Below are 23,712 nucleotides of genomic sequence, written 5' to 3'. Positions count from 1 at the left end.
TCTATAAAATAGTTTCTCCGTAATTAATTTGACCTGATTTAGCTAATCATGTAAATGTAATTAACTAGAGAGTCGGGGCACGACAAAATAATATTTATAGAGCTGTTATCTTCCGAATAAAATCTTAAAGACCTAGTAATAATTTTCATCAATAGCAGTCAATATTAAACGTCATCTTAATTCAGTTTCAACTGAAAGTTGTACATTTTGCAACTTTAAAATATATATATATATATATTTGTACATTTTCTGCACGAACACAGGCTAACAAGTTGAATCAGCAATACAAAATTGGGTTTAATTATTTATTTTCTAAATACCTAACTAATCAGACAGAATTACACATACATTAAATTAATCATGACTTGATTACAAATTACGTCATAAAGGAAAACATCCCTAGCGGGCGGAACAGATATGGCAGCTGGTTACACAAAAGAAAAGGGGCTGGGTTTGAGTGAAAGAGCGGGAAGACTGAGGAACAAAGGGGCGAAGCTGTGCTATGCAAATACAGTATCTTATGCATTCTAAATTACCGTCCATTTGGAAAAGGAAAATGCAATAAATATTTACTCTGAGCTGCGCTTCGGTAGGTTGGTGGTAGATGGAAGGCCGTGTTGCCAAACCGAGCCCTTTGAAGAATGTCTCTGGTGGTCAGTTGGTTACGTTGTAGTAACCTCGTTGTGTGGTAGACAGGATACTCTGTCTGTTCCTTCCTAACCTGTGTTTGCAGCTGCTGTTGCTAACTCAACGACTAGGAGGTGTCACTTCTGTAGTGAATAAGAGTTCAAAGTTCATACCATTCGCAACCAAAGCTCATGCTGATGTTGGCTTCGTTCTATAGTTATTATCTGAACCATTCTGACATCGGACCGTCGTCCTCACATCCTCGGAACAGGAGATTATATTGTCGTCAAAGGCTTATATTGGAAGGGAGAGGAGGGCGTGTTTGAAAAGTTCATTCACAGGTGCGGGCCACTGATTGAGCAGAGGCCTATCTTATGAAAACCCAAATCTCACATTTTAGAAGCTAAAATCACATTTCATCCCATCACAAATAATTTCATATTCAAACATTTAAATTGAACAACAATTCCATGTGAATCCGATAACTCTGATGTGTAGACTTTCCACTATAGAGTTTATGTAATCTTATCATTGATGAGAATGTCTCAGATGACAACCGAACCGACATCATATTCATTAAGTACCACTGCATATGCTCAATTGGTCGGATTACCAGAATATAGTTAATTTCCCCCCTCCTTCTGATGTGCCCAGAATCTCTATGTTAACCAAGGGTTTTGCAAATGTAACATTGTATCAGTAGGAAAACTGCTGTTCACAAATGCTCTCCATCCAACCTCACTGAGCTCGAGCTGTTTTGCAAGGAGGAATAGGAAAAAACTTCAGTCTCTCGATGTGCAAAACTGATAGAGACATACCCCAAGCGACTTACAGCTGTAATCGCAGCAAAAGGTGGCGCGTATTAAGTTAAGGGGGCTGAATAATTTTCAGTATTTTATATTTTTCAGTTTTTGATTTGTTAAAAAAGTTTGAAATATCCAATAAATGTCGTTCCACTTCATGATTGTGTCCCACTTGTTGTTGATTCTTCACAAAAAAATACAGTTTTATATCTTTATGTTTGAAGCCTGAAATGTGGCAAAAGGTCGCAAAGTTCAAGGGGGCCGAATACTTTCGCAAGGCACTGTATGTCCATGGTCCTGGCAAAATGACCCTATCATGGCATTGTCTAATGTCATATCTAGGGTGTTCCTAATTTGCAGGGTGTTGCTTAGGGTACTATCCTAAGTTGATAACTATATGATAAGTCTACAGCTGTAAGGCACTAGTTTTGGGCAGTCTACAGGGCTGACCTATGGACTTCTGAAAAGAAAACTGGTGAAGAGTGCAATGGAGATTCTCTTCCCCGTGTTGCACTCTGAGTGACTCCTATGTCGCTGTTATCAAAAGCAATTTAACTTGTGAGGTTACTAATCTTCTTACTGGGTGTTGCTGGACTGACTGTGGTATGGGTACTGGTACTCAAGGGGTCCAGTTGTCCTACCGATTTATTCTGAAATGTTATCCTACAGGAATACATGATTAGAGCATTTTACTAGTTGTCTTGTAGTGACTACTACACATGGCAAGGAATGATTATTGTTGCCATTTGTTTTGGAGGTGGACAAGTCCACTGGACTTCCTTTACGACCAGTGTGGTACACCTCAGTACTATCTTAGATTTGTTCGAAGATAATCCCCGTCTAGGGGCCTGTCTGCTCCTCACTGTTCTCAAAGGGGAGTTTACAACTATATTTGATTTATGCTCTGGCGGCCTCGTACAGTGTTGTCCATAGTCTCGACCCCCCAACCAGCCTCGATAAAGCTCATCATGGGTCTGGGCTACTATTTCCCCCCTTTGTGTCTCGGGTTGTCAGTGGCCGCGTTATTATGAGAGTGGCTGTAACCTTTCAACCAAATCTCCTGGTGTTTGTGCTTCAACACCATTAGTGGCTGTCGAGGTCTGTCAGTCAAAACCACGTCCGCGTGTGGCAAGCTCTTCAGTACCTGCGAACTGAGACGAGGATTTCTGTCTGTGATATCGCAAAGTGTTTCACCAGTGGGAGTCATCGGGTCCGTTGCTGGACTGACGCCATTAGTGTCATTATAAGGGTTGACAGTCCCCCACAAAGCGGAAGGTGTATCATCGGAAGCAGAGTATACTCTGCGCAACAATGTTTTTCTTGCTGAGACTGCCGCAGTGCTTGCGGAAGTGTCCGAAGGGCAAGAGAAGTTCATCTCAACTACAGTATTGCATGACAGCAAGGAGGAGGGAAGTTGCTCATTCACAGAGACAGCTGGCTCGAAATCATGAAAATAATTTTCAATCAGATTGGCTGATGGAATGTGTAGAGATATCGTAATATCTCCTTGGATCGGATTCTGCCCCAAGAGGTTTCTAAACGTCTTTTTCCCAATGGGTGCTTTTGACGGATACCCCTCGTGAATGACTGCGTTGCAGCTAGCATTAGGGGAAGGCACTGTGGCCTGTGACCATACCTGGTTGGTTTTCCAATCCATCAATGGGAGTAACCGATCCATCAAGTCTGCTCCAAGTAGCAGGGGTACAGTTTTGAGGCTGGTAACATACACAGGGTGGACGAGTGATACGTCCTTGAAGTGTGGTTTCAGCATGACTCTCAATGTGAGAGGCGAGGTAGTCTGAGTGACCCCTCGAAGTGTAGTGTCGCATCGTTCCACTTTTAACCAACGTTTAGTTGGCTTCAAAGCCCTTTTTAGATCATCAAACAATGTTTGAGAGATGAGTGATATTGTCGCACCCGAATCAATTAGCGCATGACAAATGAAGCAGTCCTCCAGGACTGTTTCCAGGTATGGTCGTTTCGATTCTAGTTTAGTGGACATATTCCCCACAAAGTGGAGTGGTCGTTCGCAACGACGTGATGTGTCAATTCTGTTCAAGGTGGAAGCAGATCGACTTTTCAGATATTGAGTGGGCTTGGCTTTAACGAAGCGTTTGACCTCTTTCTTTGCAACCTTTGTATCAGAGTCTTGATCAAGCGGGTCCTGGAAAGGGCCTCGAGTGAGAGCGGGAGAGATTTGAATTTTAACGTCCTTGCTATGAGTGTTAATTCCTGCGGACCTGGTCCGGTAATTCCCCGTCTAGTCCTTGTAACTTATCTTTTACCCTTTTCTCAAATGTTTCTCGCTTTAGTTCCTCACCTAGTGGAACTTCTAGAGAACATTGGTCTTTGTTTTGATCATCCTTTAACCCTTTGTTACCCTTGTGCCCTGACACTTTGTGTGGGTTGGGTGCAGGAACGTAGTGAACAGGTCGATTGTAGCGGTAGTCGTTTTGATAGCGATGTACTTTACAGTTATTTCGACCGCGGAGGTTATTGGAATCATGGTTTCATGGTAGAAACTGTTGTTGTGCATCATCTCTTAACGCTCCAATACCTGATAATGCATCCTCTAACTGGAGTGAGTGCTCCTGGTCAAACTTCAAAACAGAGTGGTCAGGGCTCTTAGCGTTGCTAGCTTTTGATGCCTCAAATGCTGTGCTTGCAAGCTCTCTGAGTTGTGAGATAGGCAAGCCAATGCGTAGTCATTTAGCACGTGTTGCTGTTGTAGGCGAATGAACCTGGTCACGTGTCTATTCGACGTTCGCTTCAACAGGTAAACCCTGTCAGAACCCGTAGCGTTTGGGTAGCCATCCAAAGCGTCCTCTATGTCAGCTAGGAATGTCTCAGTATCCTTTGGCTGACCTGGAACGGGGTGGGGAAGGTATTCCGCGTCAAGCGGGCGGAGAGGGTTGGCTTCATCCTGTGGGGAAAGTGGGGCCGAAAGGCCAAGAGGAGAAGCCAAGCTTTGGCTTTGTTGGCCAAGAGGCGCCATATTACTCAGGGACACTTAATGGAGGCAATGTCTGAAACCTATCATCACTCCTTTGAGTGCAGGGCTCCGGATGCTTGGATGGGTAGTCACACTTTCTTCCACTTGCTTAGAAATCAAGATTTCCATCTACATCACCCAAGTTCTCGCATCATTCATTTGGTCAGCGACTTCAATGAGTTCTGCTCCTGTTTGTAGATAACTCAACAGATATATCTAGTTTGGAGTGGACAACATCGTATTTAGTTTTGGCTAAATTGAGTTGTTCCTGGAGACAACGATTTTGTTGAAGAGTTTGTGCTCGTTCATCGTCATAAGTATTTGCAATTACTTTAAAATGTTCAGATTTCAAACGCAGTTCCTCGACTAGCAGAATGTTTTCATTTCCTGCTTTTGTCAGTAGTTGCTCAGTTCTCTCCACCTGTCCCGTCATGTTAGCCATGTCTGGCACGTGCTTCAGCTGTGCACTGTTGTATTTGACCAATGACACATTTGTATGGGGATACATCAGTGCAAAATTGGGGAGAACCGTCACAAAGCCTGTGTTTCATGGTTGATTTTGGAAACCGTTAATGGCATAATTAGCGTTGGTATCGCTGCTGAGGTCAGAGATCAATCCTTTTATTTATTCATTTTTTTTCTTTCAAAGTTTGGGTTTGGAATTCATTGGAAGCTGCAAACACAAGTTTAATCTATTTATAGATGTTGACGAACCATCAGTACCGTACCAGTAATGTGGAAGTTGGACGCGAATGAATTTGCAAAAGCAAATTGAATTAATTAATCAATGCCAATGATTAATCCTACCTGGGTAGGCTATCTGGGTATTAAACTTTAATTAACCTGAGAAGTTGCTTCATCTAGGTTAATATGAGAAGTTTAAAAGTGTCTCATTTGATTGGAAGAACATTAAGTTATGTTCAACAATTTAACTTATTAAATTCAATGAGACAATAATCCATACAATCACCGTTGGTAAATCAAATGTTGGGAACATTCAACACTGGTACACTTCTCCCTATGGCCGAAACCACATGGGATTCCCACTGGGGAGGGGCTTCTGTCAGTACTGGATTACTGAATGGTTTTGCAAAAAATAATTTGGGAATTAAACTTGAATTAACCTGAGAAGTTGCTTCATCTAGGTTAGTTTGGGAAAAGTTTACAATGTCTTATTTAGAAAACTCATCAATTTGGATATTATTTAAAATATCTATTTCAGAATATAAATTGACAGATTTACACTTATTAGTTCAAATGGATAAGACATTGATATCCGTCTGGATATCATAAGTAATAAGACTTAAGTGTGACCTGAATAATTCTTCATGAACGAATATCCTGGGCACACGTCAGCGGTCAATGATTTCACACGCTGAAATCAAACGGAACTACCCGGGGCGGGACTTCCGTTCCGCAAGGCAGAGCAATTTCAACGTAGCACAAGAAAACCAACTGGGTATTTTCCCTTGTTAGCTTTAGCAGGCTAGCTAAACCCTCCTTTGTGCCTAAAAATACAGCACATAGGATTCCCTTGGCAAGGGAAAGATTTTACTTATAACTTATTATGTTCAAACTCTTTTCGGCGTAATTTGATGATGTTTTAACCGGAACATGCGGCAACAACAAAATGCGCCTTGGTCTACTCGCAAGAGAGACAGAGATATATATCGCTGGTCATGCTTATATCTCCTGAATTTCAATTGGCTGGCTCTTTGTCCTCGCTCGAGAAATGAATAATGACTGAAATGCAGGAGTCAGAAATAGCCCTGCGTTTGGCCAACCGCTCTATTTCTCAGATTTCTATAATTAGCTTTCTCAGCCCTCATACAGAAATGTATTCACTTCCGTTACCCTGACTACGTCAGAGAACAACACGGAGGCGGGAAGCCTCAGCACACACACACCCAATAATGCTTGTCTCTACCACTCCAAAAATGTGTTTAATAAACTTGGTATATTATGTCATCTGTTTTTCAATCTTATACAGGCTGAATCAAAATGAAAGCCTCATTCTATTTTCGATTCCTATCAGGGGAATGCCGGATTAAGTGATATGACATGCTATTCTATAAAATAATTTCTTCGTAATGAATATTACCTGATTGAGCTAATCATGTAAATGTAATTAACTAGAGAGTTGGGCACCACAAAATAATATTTATAGAGCTGGTATCTTCAAAATAAAATCTTAAAGACCTAGTAATATTTTACATCAATAGCAGTCAATATTAATCGTCTTCTTAATTCAAACTCATCTGAAAGTTGTAAATTCTTGATTATCTGCACAAACCCTGGCTAACAAGTTGAATCAGCAATGCAAAATTGGGTTTAATTATTTATTTACTAAATACCTAACTAATCACACAGAATTACACATACATTTAATTAATCGTGACTTGATTACAAATTACGTCATAAAGGAAAACGTCCCTAGCGGGCGGAACAGATATGGCAGCTGGTTACACAAAAGAAAAGGGTCTGGGTTGAAGTGAAAGAGCGGGAAGACTGAGGAACAAAGGGTGAAGCTGTGCTATCGTAAATACAGTATCTTATGCATTCTAAATTACCGCAAAGGAAAATGCAATAAATATTTACTCTGAGCTGCGCTTCGGTAGGTTGGTGGTAGATGGAAGGCCGTGTTGCCAAACCGAGTCCTTTGAAGAATGTCTCTGGTGGTCAATTGCAAACGTTGTAGTAACGTTGTTGTGTGGTAGACGGGATACTCTGTCTGTTCCTTCCTAACCTGCGTTTGCAGCTGCTGTTGCTAACTCAACGGCTAGGAGGTATCACTTCTGTAGTGAATAAGAGTTCAAAGTTCATACCTTTCGCAACCAAAGCTCACACTGATGTTGGCTTCGTTCTGTAGTTATTATCTGAACCATTCTGACATCAAACCGTTGTCCTCACATCTTCGGAACAGGAGGTTATATTGTCGTCAAGGGCTTATATAGGAAGGGAGAGGAGGGCGTGTTTGAAAAGTTTTATAGTCCATATCCCTTCACAGGGGCTGGCCACTGATTGAACAGAGCCCTATCTTATGAAAACCCAAATCTCACATTTTAGAAGCTAAGATCACATTTCATCCATTCAGGAATAATTTCATATTCAAACATTTAAATTGAACAACAATTCTATGTGAATCTGATAACTCCGATGTGTAGACTTTCCACTGTGGAGTTTATGTCATCTTATCATTGATGAGAATGTCTCAGATGACAACCGAACTGACATCATAATCATTAAGTACCACCGCATATGTTATAGTTAATTTCCTCCCACCTTCTGATGTCGCCAGAATCTCTATGTTAACCAAGAGATAGGAAAAAGGGGGAAAGAGGTATTTATGATTGTCATACCTACAGTCTACTCTACCCCTCACTCTGTTCCCCTGTCATACTACTCTACCCCTCACTCTGTTTACCTGTCATACCTACAGTCTACTCTACCCCTCACTCTGTTTCCCTGTCATACCTACAGTCTACTCTACCTCTCACTCTGTTTATCTGTCATACCTACAGTCTACTCTACCCCTCACTCTGTTTCCCTGTCATACCTACAGTACTCTACCTCTCACTCTGTTTCCCTGTCATACCTACAGTCTACTCTACCTCTCACTCTGTTTACCTGTCATACCTACAGTCTACTCTACCCCTCACTCTGTTCCCCTGTCATACATTCAGTCTACTCTACCCCTCACTCTGTTCCCCTATCATACTACTCTACCTCTCACTCTGTTTCCCTGTCATACATACAGTCTACTCTACCCCTCACTCTGTTCCCCTGTCATACCTACAGTCTACTCTACCTCTCACTCTGTTTCCCTGTCATACCTACAGTCTACTCTACCTCTCACTCTGTTTCCCTGTCATACATACAGTCTACTCTACCCCTCACTCTGTTTCCCTGTCATACCTACAGTCTACTCTACCCCTCACTCTGTTCCCCTATCATACTACTCTACCTCTTACTCTGTTTCCCTGTCATACATACAGTCTACTCTACCCCTCACTCTGTTTCCCTGTCATACCTACAGTCTACTCTACCTCTCACTCTGTTCCCCTGTCATACCTACAGTCTACTCTACTTCGCACTCTGTTTCCCTGTCATACCTACAGTCACTCTACCCCTCACTCTGTTTCCCTGTCATACCTACAGTCTACTCTACCCCTCACTCTGTTTACCTGTCATACATACAGTCTACTCTACCCCTCACTCTGTTTCCCTGTCATACCTACAGTCTACTCTACCCCTCACTCTGTTTACCTGTCATACATACAGTCTACTCTACCCCTCACTCTGTTTACCTGTCATACATACAGTCTACTCTACCTCTCTGTATGCTATTATAGTGCAGGTCTTTCCTCTCCATTTGTATTACTGTATTACTTTCTCTCTCTGCATGTCTCTCTCTGTCTTTCTCTCTCTGCCTGTCTCTCTCTGTCTTTCTCTCTCTGCCTGTCTCTCTCTCTGTTTTTCTCTCTCTGCATGTCTCTCTCTGTCTTTCTCTCTCTGCATGTCTCTCTCTGTCTTTCTCTCTCTGCCTGTCTCTCTCTCTGTTTTTCTCTCTCTGCCTGTCTCTTTCTCAATCTGCCTTTCTCTCTCTGTCTCTTTCTCAATCTGCCTGTCTCTCTCTGTCTCTTTCTCAATCTGCCTGTCTCTCTCTGTCTCTTTCTCAATCTGCCTGTCTCTGTCTCTTTCTCAATCTGCCTGTCTCTGTCTCTTTCTCAATCTGCCTGTCTCTCTCTGTCGCTTTCTCAATCTGCCTGTCTCTCTCTGTCTCTTTCTCATTCTGCCTGTCTCTCTCTGTCTTTCTCAATCCGCCTGTCTCTCTCTGTCTTTCTCAATCTGCCTGTCTCTCTCTGTCTCTTTCTCAATCTGCCTATCTCTCTCTGTCTCTTTCTCAATCTGCCTGTCTCTCTCTGTCTTTCTCAATCCGCCTGTCTCTCTCTGTCTCTTTCTCAATCTGCCTGTCTCTCTCTGTCTCTTTCTCAATCTGCCTGTCTCTCTCTGTCTCTTTCTCAATCTGCCTGTCTCTCTCTGTCTTTCTCAATCCGCCTGTCTCTCTCTGTCTTTCTCAATCTGCCTGTCTCTCTCTGTCTCTTTCTCAATCTGCCTGTCTCTCTCTCTCTTTCTCAATCCGCCTGTCTCTCTCTGTCTTTCTCAATCCGCCTGTCTCTCTCTGTCTTTCTCAATCTGCCTGTCTCTCTCTGTCTCTTTCTCAATCCGCCTGTCTCTCTCTGTCTTTCTCAATCTGCCTGTCTCTCTCTGTCTCTTTCTCAAACTGCCTGTCTCTCTCTGTCTCTTTCTCAATCTGCCTGTCTCTCTCTGTCTTTCTCAATCTGCCTGTCTTTCTCTGTTCCTCTATCTCTCAGATGGCCACCTGCTTATCATCCAACTGTGGATCATTCTCTCTCTGCTGGTTCACTCAATCTGAGCTTCATCGATCAGTTTATCTGAAGGCAGTTTTGAGAGCAGTGCCCTGTAAAAGGCTTATACAGGATACTGAAAACCCAGCAGGAACAAAGAGGAACTTCAGGAGGATTTGGTCTCTCTCCCCGTGTTTCATCAGAACAGCTGTGTGCCACTGATATCACACTTTGAGCTTTAAAAGAAAGCCTTCCTCTATCGACAGCGAAAGTAACTTCATTGAGCTTATGTTGTGCTGTCTGAAGTTGTCTGAAGTTATATCATTCAGCAGGTGATGGCTGCAGGCTCTGATTTATCACACAGGCCTTACTTGTATCAACGAACACATTGCCTAAAAGATGACATCACGCTGTGATATGCAATACCAAAAATGTTCTCTCTCTATCTCTCTCTCTCTCTGTTCCTCTCTCGCTCTCTCTAATTAAATATGTTACACGGGAAGCCAATTAGTTTCCCTGTGTGCTCGGTGGCTTTGTAGGGAACAGCCATAACTCCCTGAGCACATTTACTTTTGTAATCCTGCTGGCTGTTTGAACTAGGAGAGGAGAGGAGCAAATTCTCTCCTTAATTACCCCTGGGATACAACCTGCTAGTCCTTATCAATATGGACCATCACACACACATTCCCCCTTCTCAGAGAGCGAGAAAGGGAAGAGAGAAAGGAAGGGAAGAGAGAGAGGTAGCGGAGACAGAGAGAGAGTCCAGTTTGTTGAATGTCCAGTTTGTTGAATGTTTCCTCAAGTTTCTCTCCCCAATACACAGTAGCCTAGCAACCTCGGCCTCATGCACCAACATTTCCAAATGAAAACAACACACAAAGATATCATACTGGTTAGATTTTTTCCCATTTTAAGGCACAGCACAAATCTCTCCTTAGCTTACACAGTCAGCGGGGAGCGGAGAGAATGGGAAACTACATAAACGGAAGTAGTAGTTGTGATTGTTTAGAGGTGGGGTAAGCCACACTAAATCCATGTGCATACGTGTTCACAGGGAAGTAAACATGACACCCACTGAGTATGCCTTGTTAAAATCACACAAATCAACACCATCGTGTAGACATAGTCGTTTTGGGGGGTTAACTAACTGCCTTGCTCAAGGGCAGAACAACAGATTGTTTGCCTTGTCAGCTCCGGGATTCGAACTGGCATCCTTCCAGTTACTGGCCCAATGCGCTAACCACCGGGACACCGGCCACCCTATCACCCTCCAAACACTGAAATGGCACCCTATTCCCTACACAGTGCACTACTTTTGACCAGGGCCCATAGAGCTTTATATAGGGAACAGGGTGCCATTTGGAACCTAGGAGGATTCTACTTGTGACTGATAGCCTGTCTTTGGCACTGTTTCTAGCCTGTCTTTGGCACTGTCTCTAGCCTGTCTTTGGCACGGTCTCTAGTCTGTCTTTGGCACTGTCTCTAGCCTGCCTTTGGCACTGTCTCTATCCTGCCTTTGGCACTGTCTCTAGCCTGCCTTTGGCACTCTCTAGCCTGCCTTTGGCACTCTCTAGCCTGTCTTTGGCACTGTCTCTAGCCTGTCTTTGGCACTGTCTCTAGCCTGTCTTTGGCACCGTCTCTAGCCTGTCTTTGGCACCGTCTCTAGACTGTCTTTGTCACTATCTCTAGCCTGGCTTTGGTACCGTCTCTAGCCTGTCTTTGGCACTGTCTCTAGCCTGTCTTTGGCACCGTCTCTAGCCTGTCTTTGTCACTGTCTCTAGCCTGTCTTTGGCAACGTCTCTGGCCTGTCTTAGGCACTGTCTCTAAATCAAATCAAATCAAATTTATTTATATAGCCCTTCGTACATCAGCTGATATCTCAAAGTGCTGATCAGAAACCCAGCCTAAAACCCCAAACAGCAAGCAATGCAGGTGGCTAGGAAAACCTCCCTAGAAAGGCCAAAACCTAGGAAGAAACCTAGCCTGTCTCTAGCCTGTCTTTGGCACTGTCTCTAGCCTGCCTTTGGCACTGTCTCTAGCCCGTCTCTAGCCTGTCTTTGGCACTGTCTCTAGCCTGTCTTTGGCACTGTCTCTAGCCTGTCTTTGGCACCGTCTCTAGCCCGTCTTTGGCACCGTCTCTAGCCTGTCTTTGGCACCGTCTCTAGCCTGTCTTTGGCACCGTCTCTAGCCCATCTTTGGCACCGTCTCTAGCCTGTCTTTGGCACCGTCTCTAGCCTGTCTTTGGCACCGTCTCTAGCCTGTCTTTGGTACCGTCTCTAGCTTGTCTTTGGCACCGTCTCTAGCCTGTCTTTGGCACCGTCTCTAGCCTGTCTTTGGCACTGTCTCTAGCCTGTCTTTGGCGCTGTCTCTAGCCTGTCTTTGGCACCGTCTCTAGCCTGACTTTGTCACTATCTCTAGCCTGTCTTTGGCACTGTCTCTAGCCTGTCTTTGGCATGGTCTCTAGTCTGTCTTTAGCACTGTCTCTAGCTTGTCTTTGTCACTGTCTCTAGCCTGTCTTTGTCACTGTCTCTAGCCTGTCTTTGGCACTGCTTGTCACATCCAACTTATTACCACATATACTGCACAATGGGCCATAAGAATAAACATTACTCTTTAGCAATATGAGTGCACTGGGGCAGCGGACACTTTTTATTACTTTAATAAAAAATGTAACACAGTGATCATCTATCATCCAGCCCACTTTACAATGTCATAAGCATGATACGACAGGTGACAACTGTCAAGCACTTCCATAAGAGGTAATATCACTTTACGACCTGCTATAAGACTGTCACATTGTAAGTTGTGATGTACTACAGCTAGTGAGAAGGGTTTCCAGACGACCTGAGTTGCTGTGTTATAGCCGTGTTAGATGACTTGTCAGGAGTTACGTCTTTTGATATGATAGCTCATGCTTTTGCAGCACCTAGTCATGCATGATAGGAGGAGTTACCTTAGCACAAACCAGGCTCAACTACATTTCAACTCCAACGATTCACAAAATGTATTGAAATTTCATTCATTTATTTCATAATCTGATTTGAAAACAAAGGGTAATTTGCAGTCAAATTAATTTTCAATTTCTCACCTGAATTGACTGAATTTAAATGGAATCCATCCCAGCCCTGCAAAAAAGAGTTTAAATCAAGTATGACTGTCTGCTTCACAATGACAAGAGGGCTTGAAGCATGTGGGAGTGATCTGAGTCTGTTAGAGCTGAACCTCTAGTCCTCTGGTCAAGGAGGCTTGGCTTGCTATGAAATCACTCAACCCTCTATGTGATTCCACCAGCATACAGCACTGTCTGTTTGTCTGCCTGCCTACTTCAGTCTACTGCTCTATAAATACCAGAACACACAGGGACAAAGAGAAAGTGAGAGAAACAGAGAAATTAGAGTGGTTGAGTGAGAAAGTGAGCAAGTGTTAGGGTGACTGAGTGACTAAAGATGATGGCAGCAGCTGCGGTCTTGGATATTCCCCATCAGTGTGTGCGTGTGTCGGATAATGTGTGTGATTCTGAGGGGCATGCTAAATATAGTGTGTGTTACATACAGGGCAGTGAAGGGCCTCCTCAGGCTTAAGACTCTCCCGTCTCCGTACACAGCCTCAGTTTGTACCAACTGCTGTTGTTGACAGAGTGCTGGTCAAACACACACACCACACAAAACACACATCACAACATACACACACCACGCTACATACACACACACACACTTCCTGAAGGGCCACCCCCAGGTGGTAAGGGTAGGTAACAACACATCCGCCACCCTGATCCTCAACACAGGGGCCCCTCAGGGGTGCGTGCTCAGTCCCATCCTGTACTCCCTGTTCACTCGTGACTGCACGGCCAGGCACGACTCCAACACCATCATTAAGTTTGCTGATGACACAACAGTGGTAGGCCTGATCACCGACAATGACAAGATAGCCTATAGAGAGGAGGTCAGAGACCTGGCCATGTGGTGCCAGGACAACAACCTCTCCCTCTACGTGATCAAGACAAAGGAGATGATTCTGGACTACAGGAAAAAGAGGACCGAGCATGCCCACATTCTCATCGACGAGGCTGCAGTGGAACAGGTTGAGAGCTTCACGTTCCTTGGTGTCCACATCACCAACAAACTAACATGGTTCAAGCTAGAGGTCGACCAAATATGACTTTTCAACACCAATACTGATTATTGGAGGACCAAAAAAAGCAGATACCAAATAATATATATATTTATTTATTTATAATAATGACAATTTTAACTTAATATAATACAATATAATCTATTTAGTCTAAAATAAAAAATGAAACATGTTCAATTTGGTTTAAATATTGCAAAAACATAGTGTTGGAGAAGAAAGTAAAAGTGCAATATGTGCCATGTAAAAGAGCTAACGTTTAAGTTCCTTGCTCAGAACATGAGAACATATGAAAGCTGGTGGTTCAATATTCCCAGTTAAGAAGTTTTAGGTTGTAGTTATTATAGGAATTATGACGCGTCAACTATTTCTCTCTATACCATTTGTATTTATGGTGTTTATGTTTTTATGTTTATGGTTAGCTACATTTGTGCAAAGATTGTGGTTTTTTTGGCAATCAAATCAAATCAAATCAAATTTATTTATATAGCTCTTCGTACATCAGCTGATATCTCAAAGTGCTGTACAGAAACCCAGCCTAAAACCCCAAACAGCAAGCAATGCAGGTGTAGAAGCACGGTGGCTAGGAAAAACTCCCTAGAAAGAACAATACCTAGGAAGAAACCTAGAGAGGAACCAGGCTATGTGGGGTGGCCAGTCCTCTTCTGGCTGTGCCGGGTGGAGATTATAACAGAACATGGCCAAGATGTTCAAATGTTCATAAATGACCAGCATGGTCGAATAATAATAAGGCAGAACAGTTGAAACTGGAGCAGCAGCACAGTCAGGTGGAAGTTGAAACTGGAGCAGCAGCATGGCCAGGTGGACTGGGGACAATGCGTTTTTGTTAAAACATTACCCGTTTGGCGAAGTTGAAGTAGGCTGTGATTCGATGATAAATTAACAGGCACCGCATTGATTATATGCAACGCAGGACAAGCTACTTAACCTAGTAATATCATCATCCATGTGCAGTTAATCACTAGTTATGTGAAGATTGATTGTTTTTTATGAGATAAGTTTAATGCTAGGTAGCGACATACCTTGGCTACTTGCAGCCACAAGGTCCTTTTTACACTGCATTTGCTTAACAGGTGGTCAGCCTGCCACACAGTTTCCTCATGGATTGCAATGTAATCTGCCATAATCGTTGTCCAAAAAGCCCGATTACCGATTGTTATGAAAACTTGAAATCGGCCCTAATTAATCAGTCATGCCGATGAATTGGTCGACCTCTAGTCCAAGCACACCAAGACAGCCGTGAAGAGGGTACGACAAAACCTTTTCCCCCTCACTGAGAAGATTTGGCATGAGTCCTGAGATCCTCAAAAGGTTCTACAGCTGCACCAACGAGAGCATCTGGTTGCATCACTGCCTGGTATGGCAACAGCTTGGCCCCTGACCGCATGGCAATACAGAGGGTAGTGCGTACGACCCAGTAAATCACTGGGAATAAGCTGGCTGCCATCCAGGACCTCTACACCAGGCGGTGTCAGAGGAAGGCCCTAAATATTGTCAAAGACTCCAACCATCCTAGTCATAGACTGTTTTCCCTGCTAGCACACGGCAAGTGGTACCGGAGTGCCAAATCTATGTCAAAGAGGCTTCTAAATAGTTTTTATCCCCAAGCAATAACACGAAACACAAACCGGCTGCGCGCGTGCGCCATCGTGCGCTATCGTGCATAAATGTATTTTGGCCTCCCACACCAAACGCGATCACGACACGCAGGTTCAAATATCAAAACAAACTCTGAACCAATGACATTAATTTGGGGACAGGTCGAAAAGCATTAAACATGTATGGTAATTTAGCTAGTTAGCTTGCACTTGCTAGCTAACATTAATTTGTCCTATTTAGCTAGCTTGCAACAAAGTTCTTCTTTCAATCACCCACGTGGGTATAACCAATGAGGAGATGGCACGTGGGTACCTGCTTCTATAAACTAATGAGGAGATGACTTTCAGCGTGATCTGCGTCAGAAATAGGAACGACTTCTATTTTAGCCCTTGGCATCGCAGACGCTCGTTGGCGCACGTGAGCAGTGTGAGTGGAATAATTGAATAACATGGATTTCTAAATGTATTTTGTGACGCTCGCGCCTGCGACGTGTCCGGTCTGGTCTGCATGTAAGTCTCCCGAACATCCTGAACATCTAAGTAAATTGCTACCAAGACTATTTGTCCCCCCTTTTATGACGCTGCTACTCTCTGTTATTGTGACCTATGCATAGTCACTTTAATAACTCCTACATGAACATATTACCTCAACTAACCGATGTCTCCAACATTTTTTTAAATGTTGGTTAGGGGCTCGTAAGTAAGCATTTCACTGTAAGGTAACCTGTTGTATTCAACGCATGTGACTAATACAATTTGATTTGATGGGCCAGTTGCATAAAGGCTGGTATCCATGCTGAGTAGATATAGCCTCAAATCAATTAACGATCTGATTCCCAATAATTATTTCTAACCAACATTCCCTCTTCCTTAATCTATTCTTGTTCGTGTACAATTCACTTCCACTCCTGTTTGACAAGAAACCATCATTTCCTGATAATACTTGGTTTGTAAGGATAATGGTTTTGCATCACAACCTTATTCGCATGTCAAAATCATTTCTCTGATTACATTTCTCAGACACCTGACACCAACCCATTTCTCATAGTTATTCAGAGTTCATTTTCATTACAATACATCAGCATGTCAATATCATTCAATGATAGAAGGATGGATGGAGGAGCTGGAAGGGAATGCTCTCTTTGGGAAATTCTCTAGCTATCAAATGTCCCGCCACAGTGGAATATCTGATCTGAGAGACGGTCACCCACACACACACACACACACACACACACACACACACACACACACACACACACACACACACACACACACACTGCCCTTGCTCTAGACAACGGATCAAAATGAGCGTGGGAAAAAGCCACCTTGTTCGAAGTGGACAGATACAGCTAGAACATTGAGTTTTCCAGATTGATAAAGTGCAATGCTGACCTTGTGGAGCAGCCACAACGCTTCAGTCTCCAGACTGCACTGGAGATTGGCTTCATTTAGGCTAAATATTGCAGTAGTAATGTCTGTCAACAATTTCTTTAAGGATGGGTGGTAGTCATGGTTTTAAAGGGGGATAGGGGTGTATTTCCAGGAGTGACGATTTCCTTTCTGAATGAGTGTAATGTTCTCCAGCATTGGGATTCGTTGTGACTAGATTGGATACATGAGTGCTTAATGCGCTGTTGCTTTTTCTGCTGCTAAATTAATTAGCTACATCACTGCACACACACTCATACACACACACACACATATACATGCACACAAACACATATACATGCACACACACACAACCACACACAGAGACAGAGACACACTGTATGAAAACACACTAGACTAGAGCTATTGTAATTATTTTGTGGAGAAGTCTTGGCATCTGCACTCGGGTTGACCTACAATTCTTAGAAAGATAGGGGGCATTGATTACTGTAGCAATCATTATGTTCCAGCCCTTTTAAATGTTATTAATTGCAACCAATTCATGATTCTATTATATATCATTTGATTTATTAAATACATTTATGGAATAGCATCATGGAAACATTTGCATTTGTACTTATGTAATTGTACGCATGTAATTATGATTAACTTTTTTGTAAAATTGTTTTGTTTTGTCTCAGGCTCGGATTAACTTCGATATTTGGAATGGGCCTATTGATAAACGAAATATCAAGGAATCTGTAGTTTGAGCGCCTATTGCTGGTGAACTGGATTTTGTGTCAGATTGACGAAAATGAAAAGGTTTTTCAAATCAAACTGTAGGCCTATTGGTCGCGTAAACAGTGTAGCAGATGTTATAGGGGGTGCAGCGAAATGCTTGTGTTACCAGCTCCCAACAATGCAGTAAACATGTCATAGAAGTACACAAATAATAATAAACAACTAGAAACAAGAAAATCACGAATGTCAGGACGAATCCAGTTAACAAACCAAAACACTGCTTTTGTGTATCGTTATTTCCGTATTTTGTCACTTAATTTAGGTTTATGAATAAACATAAATATAGGTGGCCCGGCTCCTCACCTTTCTGTTTGACATGCTGCGGTTTGAGCACCACGGACTCGTTTCCACAGGTGGTGATGTTTGTGAGTCCCAGACTGGCGTTCATTGTTCTGTTTGACACAGCGTCTTGCGCTCCCACACACTCCAAGAACGTAGAGGTCTCGTTCAGTGTTCGTAAATCCATTTTGAGGGTTAAAGAAAAATGTCAGAAGTGCACATTATATTCGTGCTATGTGCGAGCATCTGCTTTGGTCAAATGACTGCGTCCATAGAAATCCACCAAAATATTTTTAAGTGGTCTAATTCTTTCCCAAAATTATCCAACCAAATGATTGCTTACTTTGTCTGTAGATGTTCCAAAGTATATTTCCTACTTTACCCTTTTATTGGGCATCCTTGAAGTTTCCAGTTGACAGTTTTCACCCGGGAGTTGAAAGGATCTCTGCTTTGCTGTAGGTTCGGGGATCCCACCTTTCCGCTGCGCCTCGCTGGTGACTGTGGCTCGGACTGCAGCGGTGAGGTTATGGGGGACAGCTGAGTGCGTGGGAAGGTGGGGGGAGTAGTTTGGGGATGGGGGTGGGGGTTCTGCGTTTGGATGCAGTGGTGGATACAGCATTTTTTTTAAATTGACGGCACAGAAGATGTCTGTATTTGTCGCCAATACTGGACCAGTAAAGCACTACTTGTGTGTGAGAAAAAAATAACTACATGTATTTGAGTGTTTACCAGCTTTTGTAATTTGAGTCTGATAATTATCTGTACAAAACAATTAATCTGATAATATGTGTGGAATATAAAAATACCTTCTTGAATATATGTTTTCCAGTTTAAAAAAAAAACTTTGCAAATGCATCTTATTTCAATGTGAAAGCTATAATGGTCTAGTCATTCCTTTTCCATAGACACTCTTATCCAGAGGAACATATAGTAGTGAGTGCATACATTTTCCGTACTGGTCCCCCATAGGAATTAAACCCACAACTCTAGCATTGCAAGGGCCATACTCTACCAACTAAGCCAGATCATCACACAACCACTTTGTCTCAGTCTACTCAATTACTGTATTGTGCATTGTTTTTATTTATGGTGATGAAAAGTCTACCGTACAAATGTAGAATACCAGCAAATTTACAATACCTTAATGTGCATTTGTGGTTCGTAAGGATGGTAAATTAATACCGCACAAAAAGTGGTTGTTTTCCATGTTATTGGATCAAGAACAACATCTAATTGATGTGGATGTTGTGTGTCTTTGACCATAACTTTGCACCTTTTGATGTAAATGTTTTAGGATAGGATTGTGGATTCCATTAGCAGCATACCACCCTGCATACCACTGCTGGCTTGCTTCTGAAGCTAAGCAGGGTTGGTCCTGGTCAGTTCCTGGATGGGAGGCCAGATGCTGCTGGAAGTGGTGTTGGAGGGCCACTCTTTCCTCTGGCCTAAATTTTTTTTTATCCCAATGGCCCAGGGCAGTGATTGGGGGCACTGCCCTGTGTAGGGTGGGGTGTTAAAAGGGTGTCCTGACTCTCTGAGGTCATTAAAGATCCCATGGCACTTATTGTAGGGGTGTTAACCCCAGTGTCCTGGCTAAAGTCCTAATCTGGCCCTCAAACCATCACGGTCACCAGGATCCAGGATCTGAGAGGCGGCCAGTCCTCTTCTGGCTGTGCCGGGTGGAGATTATAACAGTACATGGCCAAGATGTTCAAATATTCATAGATGACTAGCAGGGTCAACTAATAATAATCACAGTGGTTGTAGAGGGTGCAACAGGTCAGCACCTCAGAAGTAAATGTCAGTTGGCTTTTCATAGCTGATCATTCAGAGTTAGAGACAGCAGGTGAGAGAGTTGAAAACAGCAGGTCCGGGACAAGGTAGCATGTCCTGTGAACAGGTCAGGGTTCTATAGCTGCAGGCAGAACAGTTGAAACTGAAGCAGCAGCACAACTAGGTGGACTGGGGACAGCAAGGAGTCATCAGGCCAGATGGTCCTAGGGCTCAGTTCCTCTGAGAGAAGAGAGAGCGAGAGTTAGAGGGAGCATACTTAAATTCACACAGGACACCGGATAAGACAGGAGAAATACTCCAGATATAACAGACTGATCCTAGCTCCCCGACACAAACTATTGCAGCATAAATACTAGAGGCTGAGACAGGAGGGGTTGGGAGACACTGTGGACAGGGCCAACCAGGCAAGATATAACCCCACCCACTTTGCCAAATCACAGCCCCCACACCACTAGAGGGATATCTTCAACCACCAACTTACTACTCTGAGACAAGGCCGAGTTTAGCCCACAAAGATCTCCCCCACGGCATGAACCTGAGGGGGGCACCAACCCGGACAGGAAGATCACGTCAGTGACTCAACCCACTCAGGTGACGCACCCCTCCTAGGGACGGCATGGAAGAGCACCAGTAAGTCAGTGACTCAGCCCCCGTAATAGGGTTAGAGGCAGAGAATCCCAGTGCAGAGAGGGGAACCGGCCAGGCAGACCCGGCAGGGTTGTTCGTCGCCCCAGTGCCTTTCCGTTCACTTTCACACCCCTAGGCCAGACTACACTCAATCATAGGAACAACTGAAGAGATGGATCTTCAATAAAGACTTAAAGGTCGAGACCGAGTCTGCATCTCTCATATGGATAGGCAGACCATTCCATAAAAATTGATTTATAGAGAAGAACCCTGCCTCCAGCTGTTTGCTTAGAAAGTCTAGGGACAATAATGAGGCCTGTGTCTTGTGACCGTAGTGTACGTGTCGGTATGCACGGCAGGACCTAATCGGAAGGATAAGTAGGAGCAAGCCCATGTAATGCTTTGTAGGTTAGCAATAAAACCTTGAAATCAGCCCTTGCCTTAACAGGAAGCCAGTGTAGAGAGGCTAGCATTAGAGTAATATGATCATAGTTTTTGGTTCTAGTCAAGATTCTAGCAGCCGTGTTTAGCACCCCCTCTCTCTAACTCTCACCTAAACCCAGGTTTTGTTATGTCAGGTCATACATTCCTGGAAGAGACTCTCGCCACAGGCGTATCTGTTTTTATGTCCCCCGCCTGTAGGTAATATAATGCTTGCAATGAGTATTCCACTACTAAACCCCCTTTCCATGTTGTATGGAATCCTTTGTGCTCTGGGAACAGTAGAGAATAGCTAGCTGGCACGAGATGCTACAGCTAACAAAGGAATAGCAGCCATTTTGTTTTCCTGTGTCACTGCCTAACACTTCCGCCTTGGGCGACGGAAGAGTTCCGCCATTGTACTTCCGTTCAAGTTGAGCTTTGTGCGATCATTGACCCCTGGTGGTGAAGAATCGCCAGTATATTTCTTAATCAACAATTAGTTAGGTGACACCCAAACGTGGATCACGTTTAACAAGTGGTTACTTATGATATCCAGCCAATCGCAATTGATTGGATATCGATGTCTCATTCAATTGAACTAATAAGTACAATTGTCAGATTTTCCTTTTCAGGTGGATCTTTTAAATAACATCAAAATTGATTGGTTTTCTACAATGAGACAACTTAATATTTTACAATATTAACCTAGATGAACCAACCTCTCAGGTTAATTAAAGTTTAATTCCCAAATAGTCTATACAGTGTAATATTTGTGTTGTGGAGAAATGACTAGGCAGGAGACGGGAGTACAGTTAGTTTTCGTTTAGTCAAAACCCCTTGTGTGTATTGATGGTCAGATACTGTTCTGACTCCGGATCCAGCTTCAGTTGCTGATAAGCGAATGCTAGGTCCAGCTTACTGAAAACCTTCCCACCAGCTAGAGTGGCAAACAGATCTTCAGCGTTTGGTAGTGGATATTCCTCTGGTAGTATGCAGCGATTTACTGTGACCTTGTAGTCACCGCACATTCTGACGGTCTTGTCTTTCTTTGGGACTACAACAATCGGAGCGGCCCAGTCGCTCCTCGATACTTTTGTGATTATGTTATTCTTCTGTAGGCGTTCCAGTTCCTTCTCTACTGCTTCCTTAAGAGCATAGGGAACTGGACGTGGTTTGTGAAAGATAGGCTTGGTTCCTTCTTGCACTCTGACTTTTGCTGTGAAGTCTTGTATTTCACCGTAGCCATCTTTAAAAAGTTCTTTGTGCTTCTCCAGCATGTTAGTGAGTGTAGCCTGACTCACTGGTTTGTCATTTCTGAGACTGAAGATTTCTCCCCAGTTCAACTTGATCTTTTGTAGCCAGTTTCTGCCTAGCAAGGCTGATTTTTCTCCTTTAACAATGACAAGCGGTAGCGTCCACTCCTTTCCCTCATACCGGACTGGTACCTGGATCTGCCCTAACACAGGAATAGTGTCACCAGTGTATGAAGAAAGGCGGATGGATGCGGGCTGAAGAGGACACTCTTTCAGTTTTTCTTTGTAGAGTCTCTCTGGAACCAGAGATACAGACGCTCCGGTGTCCAGCTGCATTTTTACTGGTTTTCCCGCTAACTCCATGTTGAGATAGATTGCATATTTTAGTTGTTGCGCTGTGTACACTGTGAACAGTTCCAATATTGTTTCAGTTGTACCTTCCTCTTCTTGTGCTGGGTCTGACACTTTGTGTGCACTTGCTGTGTGTTTCGAGGCTTTACACACTCTCTGTAAATGTCCAACCTTTCCACAATTGTGGCACTTTTCATTTTGGAATTGACATTCACTGTGCTGATGATTATCTCCCCCACATCTGTAGAAATTTGGCTTAAACCTTTGAGATGTGGGCTGCTTTGTTCTTGTGTAACCTTGAGGACGGGACTGAAAAAAGTGTGACTTTTGTGAGCTTTTTTCACCACGTGCATCACTGACCTTGTGAACACCTTTCTGACATTCTGCATGTCCCGATAACTCAATAGTATCCCTGTGGGCAAGCTCGAGTCCAAGTGCTATATCACAGGCTTTCTTAAAGGTCAGGTCCTTCTCTGACAGGAGCCTTCTGTGATATGCTTCACCTGTGAGACCACATACAAACTTGTCTCGGAGAGCATCATCAAGAAATCGTGCAAACTCACATGTACTTGCCAGCCTTTTCAAAACAAGGATGTAGTCAGCCACGGTTTCCCCTTGACTCTGGTGACGTTAGTAAAATCTGAAACGTTCTGCAATGAGAATTGGCTTAGGCTTGAAATACCTTGCAAGAGTTTCAGTCAGTTCTGCATAGTTCAACTCCACTGCTTTCATTGGTTCAATGAGACCTTTCAGCAATCCATACTCAGTTGGACCCAAAACACTGAGAAATACGTCTGCTTTCTTTCCAACTTTGATTTCATTTGCAGCCAGCCAATGCTCAAAACGCTCCAAATAGGAATCAAAATCCTCTTTTGTAGCCTCAAACTCTGGTACTCGACCAATGGTTGCCATTTTCACAGTTAATTGTTCAGTTTCCTTATATTCCTTAATTTTCTGAATATTCATCTACTTCTTCACTTCAGAAGTTTCTGCAATTACTTCATTCACTGCACTCATTTGTATTAATGTACACACCGTGTTATGTCCCTTCTTCCTTTTTTCTTTCTTGCCAATATTTCTCCACTGAGATCGCCTAATTTCAATGGGTTCAATGACAGTTTTTTATGTATTTAACCACCAGAGGGCAGTGTCGCTATTCTGGACTCCAATAGTCTTGCTACATGGCAGCTCCTGAATACTGTACTAGCAGTGCTAGCAGTGGTTAGTCTTCTATACTGGCGAAAGAAAATAAAAAATAACTGACGAATTACATAATTA

The 23,712-nt window shown here is 43.2% G+C and overlaps 1 protein-coding gene across 1 annotated transcript in view; it reads right to left on the bottom strand.

Annotated features, from left to right (window-relative positions):
• Positions 1 to 18,173, bottom strand: part of LOC109882183 (cholecystokinin receptor) — a 143,992-nt gene extending 125,819 nt beyond the window's left edge. The window contains exon 1 of the mRNA XM_020474271.2: positions 18,011 to 18,173. Coding sequence (XP_020329860.2) covers positions 18,011 to 18,173 — 163 coding nt within the window. The remainder of the gene's footprint in view (positions 1 to 18,010) is intronic.
• Between the last annotated feature and the right edge of the window lie 5,539 nt (positions 18,174 to 23,712).

Source organism: Oncorhynchus kisutch, linkage group LG2 (genome assembly GCF_002021735.2).
Source record: "Oncorhynchus kisutch isolate 150728-3 linkage group LG2, Okis_V2, whole genome shotgun sequence".
In the NCBI taxonomy this organism is placed as follows: Eukaryota; Metazoa; Chordata; class Actinopteri; order Salmoniformes; family Salmonidae; genus Oncorhynchus; species Oncorhynchus kisutch.
This window is presented reverse-complemented; position numbering and strand designations above follow the sequence as displayed.